The sequence below is a fragment of the Salmo trutta genome, chromosome 39 (genome assembly GCF_901001165.1).
Source record: "Salmo trutta chromosome 39, fSalTru1.1, whole genome shotgun sequence".
Taxonomy (NCBI): Eukaryota; Metazoa; Chordata; class Actinopteri; order Salmoniformes; family Salmonidae; genus Salmo; species Salmo trutta.
In genome coordinates, this window is record NC_042995.1 from 21,040,999 (window position 1) to 21,058,619 (window position 17,621).

A 17,621-nucleotide genomic window follows, 5' to 3' on the forward strand; every position below is an offset into this window, starting at 1 on the left:
AGGAATTTGCAAGCTGTGTCTTATCTACTCATATTTTAAGTAGAGCGATTCTATTTTGCAAACTGATGACAATAATGTTCACTGTTCTGTCTGCACTGTATTGTATATTGACTCTGCGTACGGTAAAGAACACTGATTCTCTTCGCACAAATTAAGACAAAATGTAAAACGAGCACAAACTCAATATATACATCCCATATATACCATGCACTGTATTTGACTGATATTTTCTAACCTATGAAAACACCTCATATGAGATATATATTTTTTTAACTGACCTCTTATCGAGCAACAGGGTCAATCATTTGAGTATCAGTATCCATTTGTCCTGATCTTTAATAACCCCTTGTTATAGCCATATTTAATCTGTGTGTATAAACCAGAGGCATGAATGCCAGGCTTCACAGCTGCAGGACACACTTACCCTCTCTAAAATGAGTCGAGAGCAAAGCCCCCTTGGCCAGGCTGACGGACCAGGCTGCTCTCTGGAATGCTGGGTAATTTAATTATAGTGTCTTGGCGGATATTTAGAGCCAGAGGAAACCTTGAGAACTGATTCCCAGCATTTATAAAAGTGTTGATAATAGGCTAGGGAATTATTCCCAACGTTTCCCAGGGCATGGTCTGGATGGAAGCCAAAGATAACCAACCCCCCAGGGAATTAACTTACATACAATGAGTATGTATGGACATTCAATGGAAATAGTCTCAACACCTGCGCTTGAATTCACAACGTATCTCAGAGTAGCAGTGCCGATCTAGGATCAGTTTTGCCTTTAAAGTTATAAGAGGGGGGGGACCTGATCCTAGCTCAGTACTCCTACTCTGAGACGCTTTGAGGAATACGGGCCCCGATTGTATAGTTATCATTTTGGCCTGATACACATTATTTCAACCCGGGAGTAAAATCACTTGCCAACACCAGTCTGTCGGATATTGCTGCCAGTTCCAATCTTCAATAACAAAAAAGGTTTAATGCACTAGGTTCTATTGAGCAGTAGTTCAACCAGGTCCCCTGGGGGTGCTTCGCCTATCCACAGGGTATACTCGAAGAGACTCAAAAGACCATAGGCGTACTGGTGAAATGCACACGAGGGGGTACTTCAGGGAACAAAATGTGCTTGGTGGTACAGTAACCCAAAAAGTTAGAGAACCACTGGAGTAGAGTACCACAATAGGATAGTTGTTGGCATGGGCCCTGGAACTCGAATGGAACGTAAGCGCCACTGACCAGTGTTTCTCCACTAGGTGGCCATATTGCTCTATACAGTGTGAGATCCATTGCAATCGACACAAAGGATTTTTCCTTATAGTCGATGGAAAATAACATGAATCATACGTAGATTACGCCTCCAAAAGGTGTGATTGACTGGTGTGCTAGGGGAAAATAGCATACGACACAACACAGGCCACCTGTATACCAAACAATAGCTTTTATTTGTCTTCCAACACCACAGCCCTGTACCAAATTCAATGGAGTCACATGACAATGTGTTAACACAGGAGAGGCAGGAACACAGATACACATTACCTCATTTTCTGTCAAGTTTTTTTTATGACATTTTTGTTTAAAAAAAAATCTGCAAAATTCTATGGTCACCCCTCCAAGTAATCCAGACATGGTTAAGGCTGCCGCTTCTTCTTCACTCTCCTCTCTGTACTCCTAGCCTGGAAGGGTGAGAGCAGAGGCTTTGCTTACTGCCGTGTCCGTTAGGGCCGAGAGAGGTTTGAGGTGTGACAGACATCCCCCCCAACCCACATCCAATTCTAAACCAGGCCCCATCAGCACCTCACTGCGTATGCCAGAGAATCACCCCTCCTACCAAGTGTTTTTTTTACAAAAACAGGAGAAAAGAAAACATTTTCTTTACAGCTAAATCATGTTTGTGCTTTTTTAATAATACTATTATCTGTATGAGGTCATCGTTTGGCATATCATGTAGAATAACAAAGGAAAATGCAGTTTTTAAAATACTTTGACCCCCCCCCCCACATGGTAAACAGCATTTTGGAGTGGGAGTTGCAGCGACATTTGGCTACCCTACCCCCCCCTCCACACCCCCACCCTCCTTAACAAAAGAAGATGGGAAAACAAACTAGAAGTCACTAGTAAAATCCCTTTAACAACACAATTACAGTACACAAATACAAAGAGCACGTAATCTGTGGAGGGTAGTGATGAGATGAGATGTAAACATACAGGCAAAAATGGGACAAAAAGAAACAAAAGGAAAAAAAAAAACGGTGACCTTTTTGTCTTTTCATTCAGTTCGTTGTGTTTTTAATGCTTTATTGTTCTTTACATTTCGTAGTTTAGCTGTTCTTATAACAACAGTACAACTACGGACCTCTGGTCCCGGGTCATCCCTTGAGTTTCTATGAAGAGGCCCATTTCCTATCCGTCCGTAGAACACTGGAGCTTAGACTCGTGCCGTACATTCTACGTTTTCCCAAACAGAGAAAGATCAGTCCCCTCCGTGGAACACGCTGCAGTTGCACCACCGCACCCGACAGACTGCTAAACCAGCCCAAAAGTGTCTCGGGATGTGTGAGTATGTGCCAGACTGAATGTATGTGTCCCCAGTCCACACAACAACCGCCTAAGAGAGCACAAGTCTCATTTGTATTTCTTTGTTTGCGCAGGTTCTAGACTCCTAGGTTCTAGACTCCTAGGTTCCGAGTCAGGTCTTTAGTTTCTACTTGGCTGTAGCAGCTCAGAACATGAGGTTCCCGGGGTTTCCGGGACCAGGGTTGAAGCCCATGCCCATGTCCCCTGCCATGCCGCGAGGCCTCATCTGAGGCGGCATCATCATAGTCTGCTGGGGGCCACCCATGCCGTGGAGTGACATCATCATGTTGGGCGAGCCCACGGGGCCCGGGTGATTGTACATAGGCCCCCCCCTCTCTTTAACCTGCATCATCCCCTGCCCAGGTCCTCCCATCATGCCCGGCTGCTGCCCCGGCGACAGCATCCGGTGCTGGGGTCCCATCATGCCCTGGGACATGAAGCCGGGGTGGCCCGGGTGTGGCTGCCGCATGGGATTATGGCCAGGGTTCCCCATTGGCATGTCTTGGGGTCCCCCCATGTGGCCAGGACCCGGCGGACCCCCCATCCCCTGCATGGGCATCCCCATCCTGGGGTTCCCCTCCATCATTCCCTGCATCTGGGGAGGGAAGCCCTGGGGGCCGGAGGGGTGAGGAGGTTTCACCCCCGGGCCGTCGCCACCGCGGGGGAAGTAGGACAGAGTCTGGCTCGGCTTTTCCGATGGGATAATCCGGGAGAGGTCAAACTCCGGCATTCCGGTGGCTCCCGTTCGCATGACCTCGTGGAGGTCGTTATCATTGTTGAACATGTTGAAGTCCTGACCTCCTCCCGGGGTGTTGGGTTTACACATGCCGCCCGGATCCCCGCCGGGGCCCATGTTGCCCATTCGGCCCATGGGGCCCCCCTCCACCTGGAAGCCCATGCCGTGAGGGAAACCACCCTGGGGCCCGGGGCCGTTGTGGGGGAAGGGGACCTGCTGAGGAGGAGAGTGGCCAGGGGGGAATCCCTGGCCTCGGTGGGGGAAGCCCATACGGCCCTGAGGTATCATCTGAGGGTTGACCATCCCTGGGTCCTGCCCGCCAGGCATCATCATGCCGTGGGGCCCCATCATGCCCGGCCCCATGGGCCCCTGGTGGGGTCCCCCCATCGGGTTGGGCGAGGGCATCTGGTTAGGCATGCCGTGGGAGAGGGGCTGGGAGCCCATGGTGTTCATACCCATGGGGCTGAGAGCGGGCATGGGGCCTTGTGACGTGGGAGCCATCATGCGGTTGTGGCCGGGGTGGTGGTTCATTCCCAGACCTATAGGAGGCAGCAGAGAGACAGGCAGGGTGAGATCACTACATTCAAACCATAAAACAAAGAGCAAAAACATAAAATGCTTAAGCTTACGCCTCAGTACAGTGAATGTTCTAGGCTCCAGGGGTATGTGTAGAAGACAATTGCAAAGGTGCAAATTTGGATACAGATATGTATAAGTATTTATGATTTGTGATGCGTTAATAGAAAATGGCCTGGTCTAAACACCTACCTCTCTGGTACAGCTTTGTGTGTGTTTGTATTCAAAATATAACAGCGTGTTGGAGCTCTTACCAGACATGTTCATGGGTGGCAGGTTCGGCGAGCGGGCCGGTGGCGAGTCGTCGTCCGAGCTCGCCACCGTTTTGATGGCGTTGTGGTAGAGGGGCGTGGAAGTGGGCATTGCGAACTTGGACATGCGTGACATCATGATGGACAGGGGGTTCTGAGATATCGTGGGCTCAGGGGGCAGGGCGTAGGGGCTGCCAGACGGAAGACTGGAAGCACTACTGGAAGGGGGTGCTGGGGTGGGACCATTCCCTCCTGAAGGGGAGAGGGAGAGGACGACGAGAAGGGGGGAGAGAAGAGGGAGAGGAAAAGGAGGGGAGCAAGAGAAGAGGGAGAGAGAGGAGAGATCAGTTACATAAATATCCACTGTACATTCTTATGCAGAGAACACGTAGGGCTGAATCCTAATTAAACTCAAGCTTTCACACAAATCTCCCATTGCCTGAGTCTGAGTTAAAAGCACAGATATCAAGTCAAGATTCAGTCCATAAAGCACAAATCTACTGAACTGAATTGATGGAAGGCTAACAGAGGAGAAACTTCTGGGACTCACCTTGCTCCACGTTGCCCATCATGTTGGGTGAGGTCATGCTGAGCGGGGGCTGCTTGTTGTTCTGGGGGATGCCTGGGCTCTGCATGGGGGGCTTGGGAGACGATGTCCACCCTGGGGAGGGTGCCGGGAGCGAGGGTGACTTCATGTGGACGGGAGAGGCTCCGGCCGAACCCATCATGGGGGGAGACTTGATGGAGGCAGCGGCCGCGGCCACTGCCGCCGCTGAGGGCCCCTGGAGCATGCCGGCCAGCTGGGAGGGCGTCTGGGGGGACTTGAGGTTCCCAGAGGGCGAGCCCAGCATGGGGGACTGGACCTGCCTTAGCGTAGGGGACTTGAGGGGGTTGATGTTGGGTGAGTTAGCCTGGCCGCCCTGGATGTCCTGAGGACCCTTGCGGCCCCCCATGTTCCTCTGGCTGGGAGGCGGGCCCGAGTTGGGGGGCATGTGGCTGAGGCGACCGTTGCCGCCGTGGTTGGGTCCTCGCTGGTCAGGGCCGAAGGGGGGTTCAACTCTGGGGCACCTAGGGTTCCCTGGCCTGTGAGGCCCAATACCTGGGAAGTGGCGGTTGGGGCCCATGTTGAAGTCCCCTGGGTGGTGCCCCTGGTCAGGGAAGGGAGGCCCCTGCATCATCTTCTGAGGGCCCATGTTCTCTGGCATGGAGCCTCCTCTCATCTTCATCATCTCCTCGGGGCTCATGTGAGGTTCCCCCCTCATCTTAGCCTGCATCATCTGGGGGTTGGGTCCCATGTTCATGTTCCCGGGGCCCATGCTGAACTCGGGGCCCATGTCCCGGCCCAGGCCCTTGACAAACTCCATCCTAGAGGATGGGCTCATGGGGCCAACGTCGCCAGGCATTCTGGGAAACATCATGCCTCCTCCGTTAGGACCGTTGCCGGGGCCATCCATTGGCCCCCGGGGGCCGTTTCCCCCCATCATCCTGTTCATCTCCATGATCATGCCATGTGGCAGCCCCATGCCCTGCTTGTCACCCCCCATGCCCTGCTGGAACATGGCCTCCTGCACCGCCTGTGGGTTAGGGAACCTTTCCACCCGACCCCCTGGCCCTACAAACGGCCCCTGTCCGGGCAGGAAGCCCCTGCCGTCGCCCATGTTGGGTCCCATGTCGTCGGGCCAATTCATTCCAGGCCGGGGCCCCCTGGGATTGGGGCCGCCCTCCATGCCCGGGTTAATCATGCCAGGAGGGAAGCCGCCGGGCATCCTCTGCATGTGGGGATGCATGGGGCCCCGGGGGCCCATGCTCATCTGCTCTGGGAAGTGCTCGGGGCCCCACATCTCCCCAGCCGAATTGATCTGGTAGGGAGGCGGGGGCCCGCGCATCATGGGGCCCCGGGGGCCTTGTTGGTGCATCATCATGTCGCCCATGGGTCCCCGGTGCTGCATCTGCTCCTGCTTCCTTTTCTTCTCCTCGTAGAACTCCTGCTGCAGCTTCAGCCATGCCATCTGCTCCGGGTTCATCCCTGTGTGATCCCCGTGCTCACCGCCGGGCCCTCCGTGAGAGTTCATAGGCGGCCCAGGAGGCGGAGGCCCCAGCTCGTCCGGGGAGAATGACATGTCTCTGAGGCCTCCGGGCCCAAACAAAGTGCCATCAGGGCGGGGCCCCACAGGGCCTCCAGGCTTCCCCAGGCTCTGGGACTGGGCCATCATGGCCTGGAGGGGGCCCTGCTCCCCAGGCTTCTTGGGCTCCCCCTCCATCATGCCGGGGTTGGGCCCAGGATGCCCGCCTGGGTTGCCCTGCCCCATAGCTACCATGTCTTTGAGGGATAACTCCTTGTCGTCGGGGAAGAGCATGCGCTGGATGTCCCGTAGCGTCTGCAGGGAGCGTTCGCGGTGCTCCAGCTGCTCCTGGGACAGGCCCTCAGAGTTGTCCACCATGCTGGACATCAGCTCGTGTGCCAGCTGCTGCTGCTGGGCCGTGAGTTTGGCGTCGGCACCATTGGGAAGGTCCAGAGAGGGGAAGACCTGTTGGGATGCCCCAGAGGGGGTCTGGTGGCCGGGCGTCCCTCCAGGGTTGCTGTTAGCGTCGTGGGGCGTGCCGTTCTGGGGGCTTCCGCTCTTAGAGTCCATGCCCCCAGAGGAGGCCCCGTCCTGGGGGAAGATCCCAGGCTTGGCCCCCTGAGGCTGGGCCTCTGCTGGCTGCTGTTGGCCTGGTGGAGGTGCTTTGGAGGCCTGCTGGTGGTTCTGGTCAGAAGAGTGAGATGACTGCTGCTGGGGGGCTCCACCCAGCTGCTTAGAGTCACCCCGAGGGGGTCCCATCTGATTATTCTACAACACAGGGTGAGGGCGAGAGAGGGGTTGGTGGGGTTACCAGAAGTTCCCGCTCACTGACACGTACACGTTAAGAGTGGCACGCCAGGGTGCATAATTAATATAGCTTCAAAAAATACACTATTATTTGGAGTTGGACAAATATCATAACCTTGTCAAAACCATGCTTAAAGTTTTAACATTGTTATATAACATATTACCAGACCAACAAGGGGCACAATGCAAAATGACAGATTTCGATGATACCCCAAATGGTATGATAAATAATAGGCTAGTTAAATGTGGTTTTGTATTGAAGTGGGTTAGACTTACCACAGGTAGATGAGGCTTGTTGCCCTTGGAGTTGGAGTTGTTGTTCATGTGGAAGGCAATGATGTTGTCCGAGTGGCCTGTGAAGACCGCATCAGCCGCCCTGCAGACAGCGGAGCACGCTCATGAGTAGGTGTGTGCGCATGCGTTTCAAACAGGCAACAGGTGGAAGAGGCCCATTTCAAAATCAGGATAATAAATGAATAATTGAAGCCTATCATCAAAGCCATATATTGACCACAATTGTGAACAATACACACTGCAGACAATAAACAAGGTCCAATGCGGACGTTTTCTTCTTTTTTTCTGGGTAACAATTAGGTACCTTACTGTGAATGCTCTCAATGAAAATGGTCAAAAAGAAACAAAAACTACTTCTTAGCAAAGGGCAATTTCTCAAGCTAGGATTTAGCTAGGACCGTCTGGGAGTGGTCTGAGTGGGGAGGGGAAAAGCTCTTATTGTTCTAGTAACTAAGTTACCGCATGGTGATATCGTGGGCCTTTAAATACATCTGCTTAGCATAGTCCTTGGTTCACTCCTCAGAATCCCAGACAAATGGCAAAAGGAATGGACAGAAGGTGGAAAAGGAAGGCATCTATACTTGGTTTCAATCAGCAATAACCACGAAGGACCCTCAAGACGATCAGAAACCATAATCACCCGTCTGCGAATAGGCCACAGCGGCCTCAATTACTCTCTCCAATTACTTCTTCCATTCATGTAGACCAGAGTGCAGAATCTAGAACACCTCCGTCCGTCTCATAACACCACCATAAAACCTCAATGAGGAAGGAGTCCTTCGTTCATTGCAGCTCAAGGATGCAATCCTACTAATTAGTCTTCTGACTAGTCATATCAGCTCTTTTGCCAATAATTGGGCAAAACATCTGAATTGGGATGCCTGTGTAAACACAGCCAATGCGTTCTGGGAGGGAGTTCAAGCAAACTGTAAATCAGTAATAGCCAGCTGAACTACACGGGTGAACTAAACAGTTGAGCGTCCCATGGTTAGGGATGAGCGGCAGGGCTGGAATGGACTCCTGTTGTCCATCTCTCCTCATCAATCTATCAATTGTATTTATAAAGCCCTTCTTACATCAGCAGATGTCACAAAGTGCTGTACAGAAACCCAGCCTAAAACCCCAAACAGCAAGCAATGCAGACGTAGAAGCACAGTGGCTAGGAAAAACTCCCTAGAAAGGCAGGAACTCTCTAGAAACCTAGAGAGGAACCAGGCTCTGAGGGGTGGCCAGTCCTCTTCTGGCTATGCCGGGTGGAGATTATAAGAGTGCATAGACATTAAGGCTAAATCGTTCTTCGAGATGTTCAAATGTTCGTAGATGACCAGCAGGGTCAAATAATAGTGGCTATAGAGGGTGCAAAAGGTCAGCACCTCGGGAGTAAATGTCAGTAAATGTCAGAGGGCTTTTCATAGCCGAGCATACAGAGGTCGAGACAGGCAGAACACACTGATCAGGAGTTGGCTGGGCTACTCAGGGCAGATAAGTGGTGGGGGGAGAGAGAGAGCTTGTTGTCATCACTTGTCAATCAAATGGGACCACCCCACTAGGGGACAGCCCGGAGTTTGGGTGACCCTCTGTCATTATTCACAGCCAGTCTGTCAGTGACCGCCAGAACACACTGACCAGGGGGCTGGCTAGGCTACTCAGGGCAGAGAAGGGTGTGCGAGGAGGAGATGGTAGTGCACGGGTCAGAGACAGGGAACTGGCTAGATCTCTCTGAAGCGTCAGGAGGGAAGGGGGCAACACCCCACACTAAGGTTCCCATCAGGTGACTTCATTTTGAATGCATTCACTCGTCTCCACCCTTCTCCAGAAGTGTGAACTTGCACCCTCCTTGTCAGATTTAAAAGCATCGGATTGGTCAAAGAAGCATTGGCCTGAGGGAGTTTCCGCCATTGTTAAATCCGGAGAGAGAGTTCAGTGTGTGGTATACTTTAATGTACAGATCATGAACAATGACCAATCAACCCTACAAACAAACAGCCAGAGCTAGCTTACTTGTTGGCCATCTCTGTGGTGAAGACGTACACGACCTTTGACCCGGGCTTGGGACCGCTGCCGCCCAGCTCCATGCTCTGCCCTCCAACGGCATTGTGTGTCGACGTGGCCGTGCTGAGCGCGTTGTTGGAGTCCAGAGGCTTCATCTCTATCAAATTGCAGTCTGGAGAGACAAACAGGAAGTAGAGGTGAGAAAACACTATGGACCAGACCATGACGGTCTGGTTGTCTCCAGGTTGTCTCCATTGTGCATCTCAAAATATCGCTGTATGTGGTTCCTTAGACGTTAAAACACTTGTCCGGGAGCGCTGTGAGATCAGATATAATCTGTTCACTGCAATAAATACAACCTGGAACTATTCAGATGAGATGTAGAGTATCAAGCGTCTCAGAGTAGAATCAGTTCCTCGCTGTCCATGTAGTCTTATTCACTGTGATCTAAAAAGCCAAACTGCTCCTAGACCAGCACTCCTACTCTGAGACGCTTGACACATACGGCACCAGATCATTAGGCCGGTGTAATCTGATTTAGGAGGGCCATGGGGAGCACTCAGAGCAAATCACGCTTCTGTTCCTTCCCAACCCCAGTTCACTGGTCTGGTCCCAGATCTGTTTGGCTGCGTTTACACAGGCAGCCCAATTCTGATATTTTTCCCACTAATTGGTCTTTTGACCAATCACATCAGAACTTCTCACCACATATTTTTTTCAGAGCTGATCTGATTGGTCAAATGATCAATTAGTGAAAAATTGGTCTGAATTGGACTGCCTGTGTAAACGCTGCCAGAGTACCGTTTGTGGCAGTGACCAAAGGAGTTGGTAAGACTGTACAAACAAATCTGGGACCAGTCGACCAGGTAGCTACAGTACTTACTAAAGAACCCTGGGTCTTCCTCGTCACTCTCGCCCCCAGAGCACCAGTCCGCTCCACTGTAGGGCTGCCGCCGCTCTGCTACACACAGCCTCTTGGCTCGGCTGCCCAGCTCTACACCAGAGAGAGAGATGAAGGAGCTAAGTCTGGCTAGTGTCAATCAAGCACACCTATAAAGCTGTACTCATTACGACCTACTGATTTTGCCATGCACAAGTGAAGGTAATTGAACAACACATTTGGGCATAGCTGGTGTTTGATGGGTTTACAATAATGTGATGCAGCATTCATAGCCTGGTTCCAGATCCGTTTGTGCTGCCTTGTTAAATCCTATGGACAATGACGATATGAGTTGGCTATAACAGCACAAACAGACCTGGGGCCAGGCGACAGGATTAACACATTACGACAAAATAACATGTTGACTATTCGCTAGTTCAGATCAATGCTCTCAGCGGGACAATGGGTGGAGGGAGACGAGCTGCCTGTGAGGCATGCGGGGTGAAGTGGGCGGTCCTGATTGATCTCTGAGAGAGAGGGAGGGAGGGGGGGGGGGGGGGGTGTATAAATTATTTAGCCCGGTGTCTTTTAAACAGACAACAATCACAGGGAGCCCAGCGGGACACTGGGGGGTGGCCTGGGTTGTGTTCATGAGGCAAAACGCTGTGCAACGGAAAACAAAAACAAGCTCTTCAGATCGTACAGACCCATTTCACTCCATTTTTGAGTGTTTTCTTCCGATTTGTGCCTACCGAATGACCCTTACCTCTTACCCCAAAGTCTCACATGTAGACAACCAAACATGCACAAACGGTCACTAATTTAAGATAGCATTTTAAACGTTAAAGGCCGGTTTCCCTGACCCAGATTAAGCAGCGTGCTTAATGGAGGTTTAAAGTCTCTCTCAAGTACTTTTAGTCCAGGACTAGGCTTAAACTGCGTCCCTACAGCAGCTCCCGGTCCGACATTGTGCGTATACTTTAAAACGAAGTCAGTCTCACATCACTAGGAGTGTGCACTGTCGACACACCAAACCACTCGCTTTCAGAACTGCAGAAGCTTCTGTTCCCACCGCCAGCCCCAAACCTGTGGGCCCCTCCGGGCAAGCAGTGCACTGCAGGCCCCGAGGCCAAGAGCCTGAAAACTTTATGAGGTGGTGTGTGTGTGTGTGTGTGTTAGCTGGAGATGGACATGGAGTGGAAGCTCCCTGTGCAGAATGATCCACATGCTACATCAACAGACGCGCATGCCACAAACAAATGGCCACTGGCACACACCTAAAGCATGTCAATTAAATCAACAATTACCTAACAATCTACATTAACACTAAGCAATCAAACTGACGTGTCTGGAGGGGTATTCTGAGAGAGTGTATTTTATTAATATACACTACACCCATTCCTTTTCGCATGCTTTTGCCATTTGCCCCACTGTCATTTTCATTCATCTATCTAGTTGTGGTAGGCGCAATACCAAAAGAAAAATACTGTTCACATTTATATGATTTCATATCATGAAAGACGTAGAACCAGATCCCGCTCAGTAACAGCAATCTCAGTAGTAACCACCAGATGTCTCAGTGAAATGGAAATACTAAAGGGGAAAACGACTGGACACCCCTTGAACACAGCGAGATGGATTCTTCCAAGGCTCCAGCCTACACAGAGTTTTTTCCACCAGGAGATAAACGGGGTTGTGGATGTCTTAATGCAGCACTATAGCCAGCCCCGAGGAGGAACACACACACACACACACACACACACACATATTATATATATATATACACACACATACATACACACGCTCCCTCATACAAAGCTACCAGGAATAGTGTGATTAATGACATTCCCTGTGGGGTCCTGGGGGCCATCGTGACATGCCAGATAAGCCTGGGAGCCATCTTATAAGGACACGACTCTACAGCCGTCACAAAGCCCACTCAGACAACTCCATATAAAGAGTTAATAATCCACACCTCAACATCCTAGACCTAGCCCCCTTGTATTTTGGTATTTTGATGCTTTGAGTTCACCCCTCTGACTAGTTGATGTCACGGCGGATCGTTGAGAACAAGGTGCGACAGCAAGGTGATGTTGAACGTGGGAAAAAAAAAAAACACTGGTTTTCAACGGGAGTTTCTTACTATTTGGTATGAACAGTCATTTTCACTAGGGGACAATACTCTGCCTTGAGATTCTGGAGAAAATGACCAAGGTGACAGTAAGAGGTGCATATCTGAACTCTGAATCGGTCTCCATGAGACTATTATGATGTAGTGATACTGTAGGTGCCAAAGGATGTTAATCACTACCCTGTCTTCCATATCAAAAGCCTTCTTTTAGGGTGACGGACTAAACCTGTTGATGGCTCCATCACTAGTTGTAGGGGAGGGCTCGGCCTTACCTTTCTGATCCCCCTCGTTGTTGGGCGTCCCCGTGTCACGATGCTCAAATGACTCCACCGAAGTGCTTCTTTCCCTCTTCATTTTGCCCTTGGCCCCGTTGCCTGCATTCAGGCCTTGTCCGTTTTTGAGTCCCAGGCTCCCTACGGGCCCCTTAGGGCCTAGAATTTTGGGGTCACAGGGCGAGGGCTGCGATTGGCTGCCCGCGCCCCCCGGCTTTCCCTGATTGGGTAGTTTTGAGTCCATCTGGGCGGCGCTGGAGGGAGACATGACGGGTGGGGAGCGTACCATGGCCTCCTGCTTCTGTTTGGGACTGCTGATGGAGAGGAGAGACAACCAGAGTTAGTGGGGGAAAATCAAACAATATGCAAGTCTTATCACATGCGCTTAACAGTAGAAACTAATACACCCATTATTTACATCAAACCGCCGTCATTATCAACAACACATGAGAAATCACAGAAGAGCCATTAATATTCTCTTACGTAAACATTCCAGCCGAGAACAGACAGGCAAAGTACTACGGCTGAGACTAGTTCCCAGAGGCTGAGGGAGGCACACGGCAGCTCCCCCGCCCTGACAAAGCATCACTCTTAAATCAGCAGCTGGGTCATGTTCATTAGGCGCCAATACGTTCGAAAATGGACTGAAACATTTTGTTGCGGGCCCTAATGAACACGGCCCAGATGCTGGTTGGGGAGGCATGACGTACGCAGGTGAGTGACTAATAAAGGGTAAACAGGGCCACCTCCAGTCCTCACCCATTCTTTGTTGACAGAGTTGGGAACAGCAGGGAAGGTGGAAGGGGGGGTGTTAATATATAACCGGTGCCTTGTTAAAGTAGGCACTAGTACACAGCCTCATTTCTCCCTGTGCTGGACAGAAACCTAGAGACAGGAACACAACTCGCCCCATTGCCATGGAGACCAGTTACACATGGACAAAGCAGGGGAAAAAGGGGGCTGCTCGATGAAGTTGGAGGAGAAACGGGAAGTAGAACACAGGGAAGCACAACAGATACGGAATGGGTAGTCCGACCAAAGATGGTGGATAAATGAAGATAGTTCACTCGGGCATTGAAAAATAATTGTCAGTTCCGGTCTACTTAACTGGGTGTGTCTTCTATAGACACCAATGCAATAGCACCTTGGTCTGGTCTACTTAGTTCATGGAATTTGCAGCCTTCCTCTTCCGTCTCTGGTCTGACCACACACTAATGTAGCTCGAGAACTGCCGGCATCCATTGCTGGTGGTACGAGGTTCAGCATGACCGCTGCATTGGGCTAAAAGTCCAGGGACAGATCGAAAATAGTTGACTGGCAGCGTCACAGCACTCAATGGGAGTAACAACAATCTCCAAACAGGACCCTACCAGGCCTCCCTTTCTAGCTAGCAGTGAAACATAAGCCCTAGCACTCTCCTAAAAACCCAGCCAAAATGGCCCCGCGACCAAAACCGGAGCCAATATGGATCCGAAGCCAAACGTTGAGCCAATATGGCCGGCGTGCCTACTGTGAGACGGGCCCCAGCAGGGCTTTGGCAGTGCAGCTGCAGCCTTTATACTAGTCCCAGAGGGCCTGAGTCAGCACGGGCCGGGCCGGGATGGGCTGGCAGAGAGGCAGCTGCAGGGTGGAGACACTCAGGTCACTGTTCCAGGGCTCACGCATAGCCAGGACCTGCTGCACTAGGTTAAGCTTTAACAGGCCAGAGTAGTTCTCCAAGTCTGGTCGTCGTGTAAACCTCATACAGGATGCCAGATCTGATAGATCTGAGCTCGCCTGACCTCTTAGCAGGTTTAGGAGCGGAGGACTTAGATCCAACTGCTAGACAGGTCTCAATAAATACCACGCTATAAACTACAACACAGAACGGAGAGTCGGACGGCGCGCCAGTTAACACGGTGGTCTTAATCGGAGAAGGACAAAGGGTTCGTTCTCGGTCGTCTTTATTGCAGTGACTATCCTGGGGGAAGTGTTAAAACATCTCAAGATCCACGTTGAGATGACACAGCAATCTTCTGAGATACGCCGCCCGCTTGCTTTTGAGGCAACGTGGAAGGCGTTCAAACTCTTTCATTACGCAGCGGGATTGACAGGTGATCAAGCAGGGATGTACAGCCTGTGGCCCGCGGAGTGGCCCAGGAGCGGAGGATAATTTGTCCTTGAAGTTGAGTTGTACCCCTGTTTTAAAGAGCCAAGAGAGAGACATAGTCGCACACATAGACCCAGCTCACCTCTGCGTGTTAGCCGATGGGGAGTTCCTCACTTTGGGATTGCTGGAATGCATTGACGGCGATCCCAGGGAGACAGAGGGCGGAGTCAAGTGCTGGTGCGGGCTGGCCGAGGGTGTGGCCTTGGCCCGGGGGTTCCTGTGGCCTGTGCCGGCGAGGGCGGAGTTGTGGTTATTAGAGGAGGGGTTAGTGTTGCTATTGGCTCGGCCACTGTCTGGGCCTGCCTCGTCCCGCTCCTTCTTGACACGCTCTTTCCGGCTGAAGTTTCCTGCTGTGGCTGCTGCTCTTTCCTCTTGCACCTCCAGCATCATCTGGATGTCAGTAAGTGTGAGGCGCTGTGTGCCTGGAGTCTCCTCAAGGAGCTCTCACAGTCCTTGGGCACACTGGTAAAGACAGGGGTGGAGGGAAGGAGAAAAGAAAAACAGGAGAAAATGTTAAGGAACTTCACAATGTGTGCATGTTGGTGACTTACAAAAGTTTTGGAACGCCACTGTTGTATCAGGCACCCCCGGCATTATAACATCTCCTCAGATGGTTTGCGTCACTCAAAACAAGCCGGTGACATCGACAACTAACCAAATCAGAACGGCTTACTTGGTTTGACATTGCACAGCTCCATAAGATTAGATGCTGATCTGCCAACTGACAGGACAACAGTATCATAGACCAGGGGTTGAGAAACACAGAGGCTCTGTTTGAACAGCTACACTAACATACTACAACGTATTCAACCCTAATGCATGGCTTTATTCTAAGTGGTATGCTAGGATGGGTGGAAATAGAGAGGCCCATTTCTCCCGTGTAACCTTGTTTGGCGTGTCATCCTCCTCTCCACCAGGGGCCCTTTTTTCTCCGAATCACTGTCATGAGACAGTTCCCTGTCCTCTGACAACACGCACACCCAGACACCCTACCCCCAACAACCACCACAACCCTGCAAGTGGAAATGAAGAATCCCAGCTTTTGTTACTGCCTACATTCCAACTGGAACCCTATACCGTGCACTACTTTTGACTAGGGCCCATAGAGTTCCGGTCAAAAGTAGTGCACTATGTGGGGAATAGGGTGCCATTTGGGATACACCCGCTGCACATGTGTATGTGAGAAGGAGCTAGTCTCCCATGTGCACTGGTAAGCACGCTAGTTCTGGTTCGTGAATGAAGGCATGGGTGTGTGTGTGTGTACATGCACGTGCATGTGTATTCTCAGTGCGAATAAAACCGTTTTTTTATTTTAAGTATTGCTCACTACCCTCAGGTAGGGATATGAGAAACTCCTCCATAAAGCTGCACTGTCAAGATAGCATAAAATATTCAGGAAAGCTTCCAAGATACTCTGATGATGCAAGTGGTTCCATAAGCCCCTCTGGCTAAAGGGTAGGTGACTGAAACCAGTGAGAGAATCATCCAAATGAAAATCAGGCTGAAACTTCAGCATGGCCACAACCACCAAAACACAATCCAATACTAGACTCACAATCAAAACCCAAAATTAGTTCAAAGATCACCAAGGGTTTCTTAACTCTCAACTAGTGATGCGCCGATGTGACATTTTTGGGCCGAAACCGACATCTTCCTTGCCCCCCAGAAAAACGATACAGATATTTAACATTTTAGCGGCCTTTTAAGCATTCTAGTACAGTTAAATAGTTAACACACACATGGGCGCAGTGGTCTAAGGCACTGCATCTCAGTGCAAGAGGCGTCACTACAGTCCCTGGTTTAAATCCAGGCTGTATCACATCCGGCCGTAGTTGGGAGTCCCATGGGGCGGCGCACAATTGGCCCAGCGTCGTTCGGGTTTGGCCGGGGTAGGCCGTCATTGTAAATAAGAATTTTTTCTTAACTGACTTGCCTAGTTAAATAAAGGCTACATACATACACACACACCACACTGACCAAAAAGTTATGTTGTTGCCATTTACGTTTGTCCCCATTAGCAGTAAAACGTCATCAAAACCTATTTTTCACTTACTTGCTGAGCTGTTTCTTTGTTCCGTCGTTTAATTCTCAACCAGGATTTCTATGGAACGCCGTTTGAGTCTTTGACGTGTCAAATAAGCTTGTTGAACAATCAGGACCTGAATATGACTGCACATCACATAACAATTCAACGCGTTCATACATGTTTTACGTAGTTATTACACATTGATTACACTATCACTCGTATTTCACAACGATTCATAGATACGTCTGCTATGATGCTGGTAAACTTGTCTCGCGTACATACAGTGCTGGTCATAAAAAAAGCTAGCTAGCTCATGGATGCAAACAATGTTCTTCCCCAAAAACGACATCTGTTTCAGTAGCTATATAGTAAGTGTCATCTAAAATAACCCTAATTTATAAGAGATTTCTTATTTGAATAATGGTGGTTGGACCCATCTATGTGAAGCTAGCCACAATAAGAATTAGCCACAATAGTGGACTTTGCGGTGAGCTTTCAAAATAAAAGTATGACATTGACGCAAATGAATATAAATAGTAGAATTATGCCATAATTGAATAGATCATGCTAAACGAGGTTGGAATGTTGTTATATAAAAATCAACAAAAGACAATAATTCGTTAATTTGACAAAAACCTGTTGAACTCACACTGAATGGATTTCACTTTAGAATTGCATTGGGGGCTTATTTCACTGTACAGCCTTGCCTATGGATTGTGGATCAATGACACGGGGTATCAGTCTACTCAGTGACACCCAGAGAACATTAGCGTCGTAGCTCTTATTGTGGGACTCTGAAACAACTGTGAATTGAGCCACATTTATTGTCAACCTATGTGTGTATTGAACACTATTCCAGAGGAAAACATTACTGC

General features: G+C 50.2%; 1 protein-coding gene across 9 annotated transcripts in view; it reads right to left on the minus strand.

The window, feature by feature from the left end:
* Positions 1-1,413: 1,413 nt before the first annotated feature.
* The window catches only part of LOC115179726 (B-cell CLL/lymphoma 9 protein), a 108,553-nt gene continuing 92,345 nt past the window's right edge, over positions 1,414-17,621 (minus strand). For 7 of the 9 annotated variants that reach the window (XM_029741416.1, XM_029741419.1, XM_029741417.1 and 4 more), the window contains 8 exons: positions 14,803-15,182; positions 12,572-12,885; positions 10,172-10,282; positions 9,298-9,460; positions 7,279-7,378; positions 4,683-6,963; positions 4,136-4,384; positions 1,414-3,844 (listed from right to left, as the gene is read on the minus strand). In XM_029741416.1, the coding sequence (XP_029597276.1) occupies positions 2,715-3,844; positions 4,136-4,384; positions 4,683-6,963; positions 7,279-7,378; positions 9,298-9,460; positions 10,172-10,282; positions 12,572-12,885; positions 14,803-15,110 (4,656 nt within the window). In that variant the 5' untranslated portion in view covers positions 15,111-15,182 and the 3' untranslated portion in view covers positions 1,414-2,714. Of the gene's footprint in view, positions 3,845-4,135; positions 4,385-4,682; positions 6,964-7,278; positions 7,379-9,297; positions 9,461-10,171; positions 10,283-12,571; positions 12,886-14,802; positions 15,183-16,773; positions 16,890-17,621 lie in introns of all 9 variants that reach the window. The other 2 variants (XM_029741412.1, XM_029741413.1) reach the window with 1 other exon arrangement.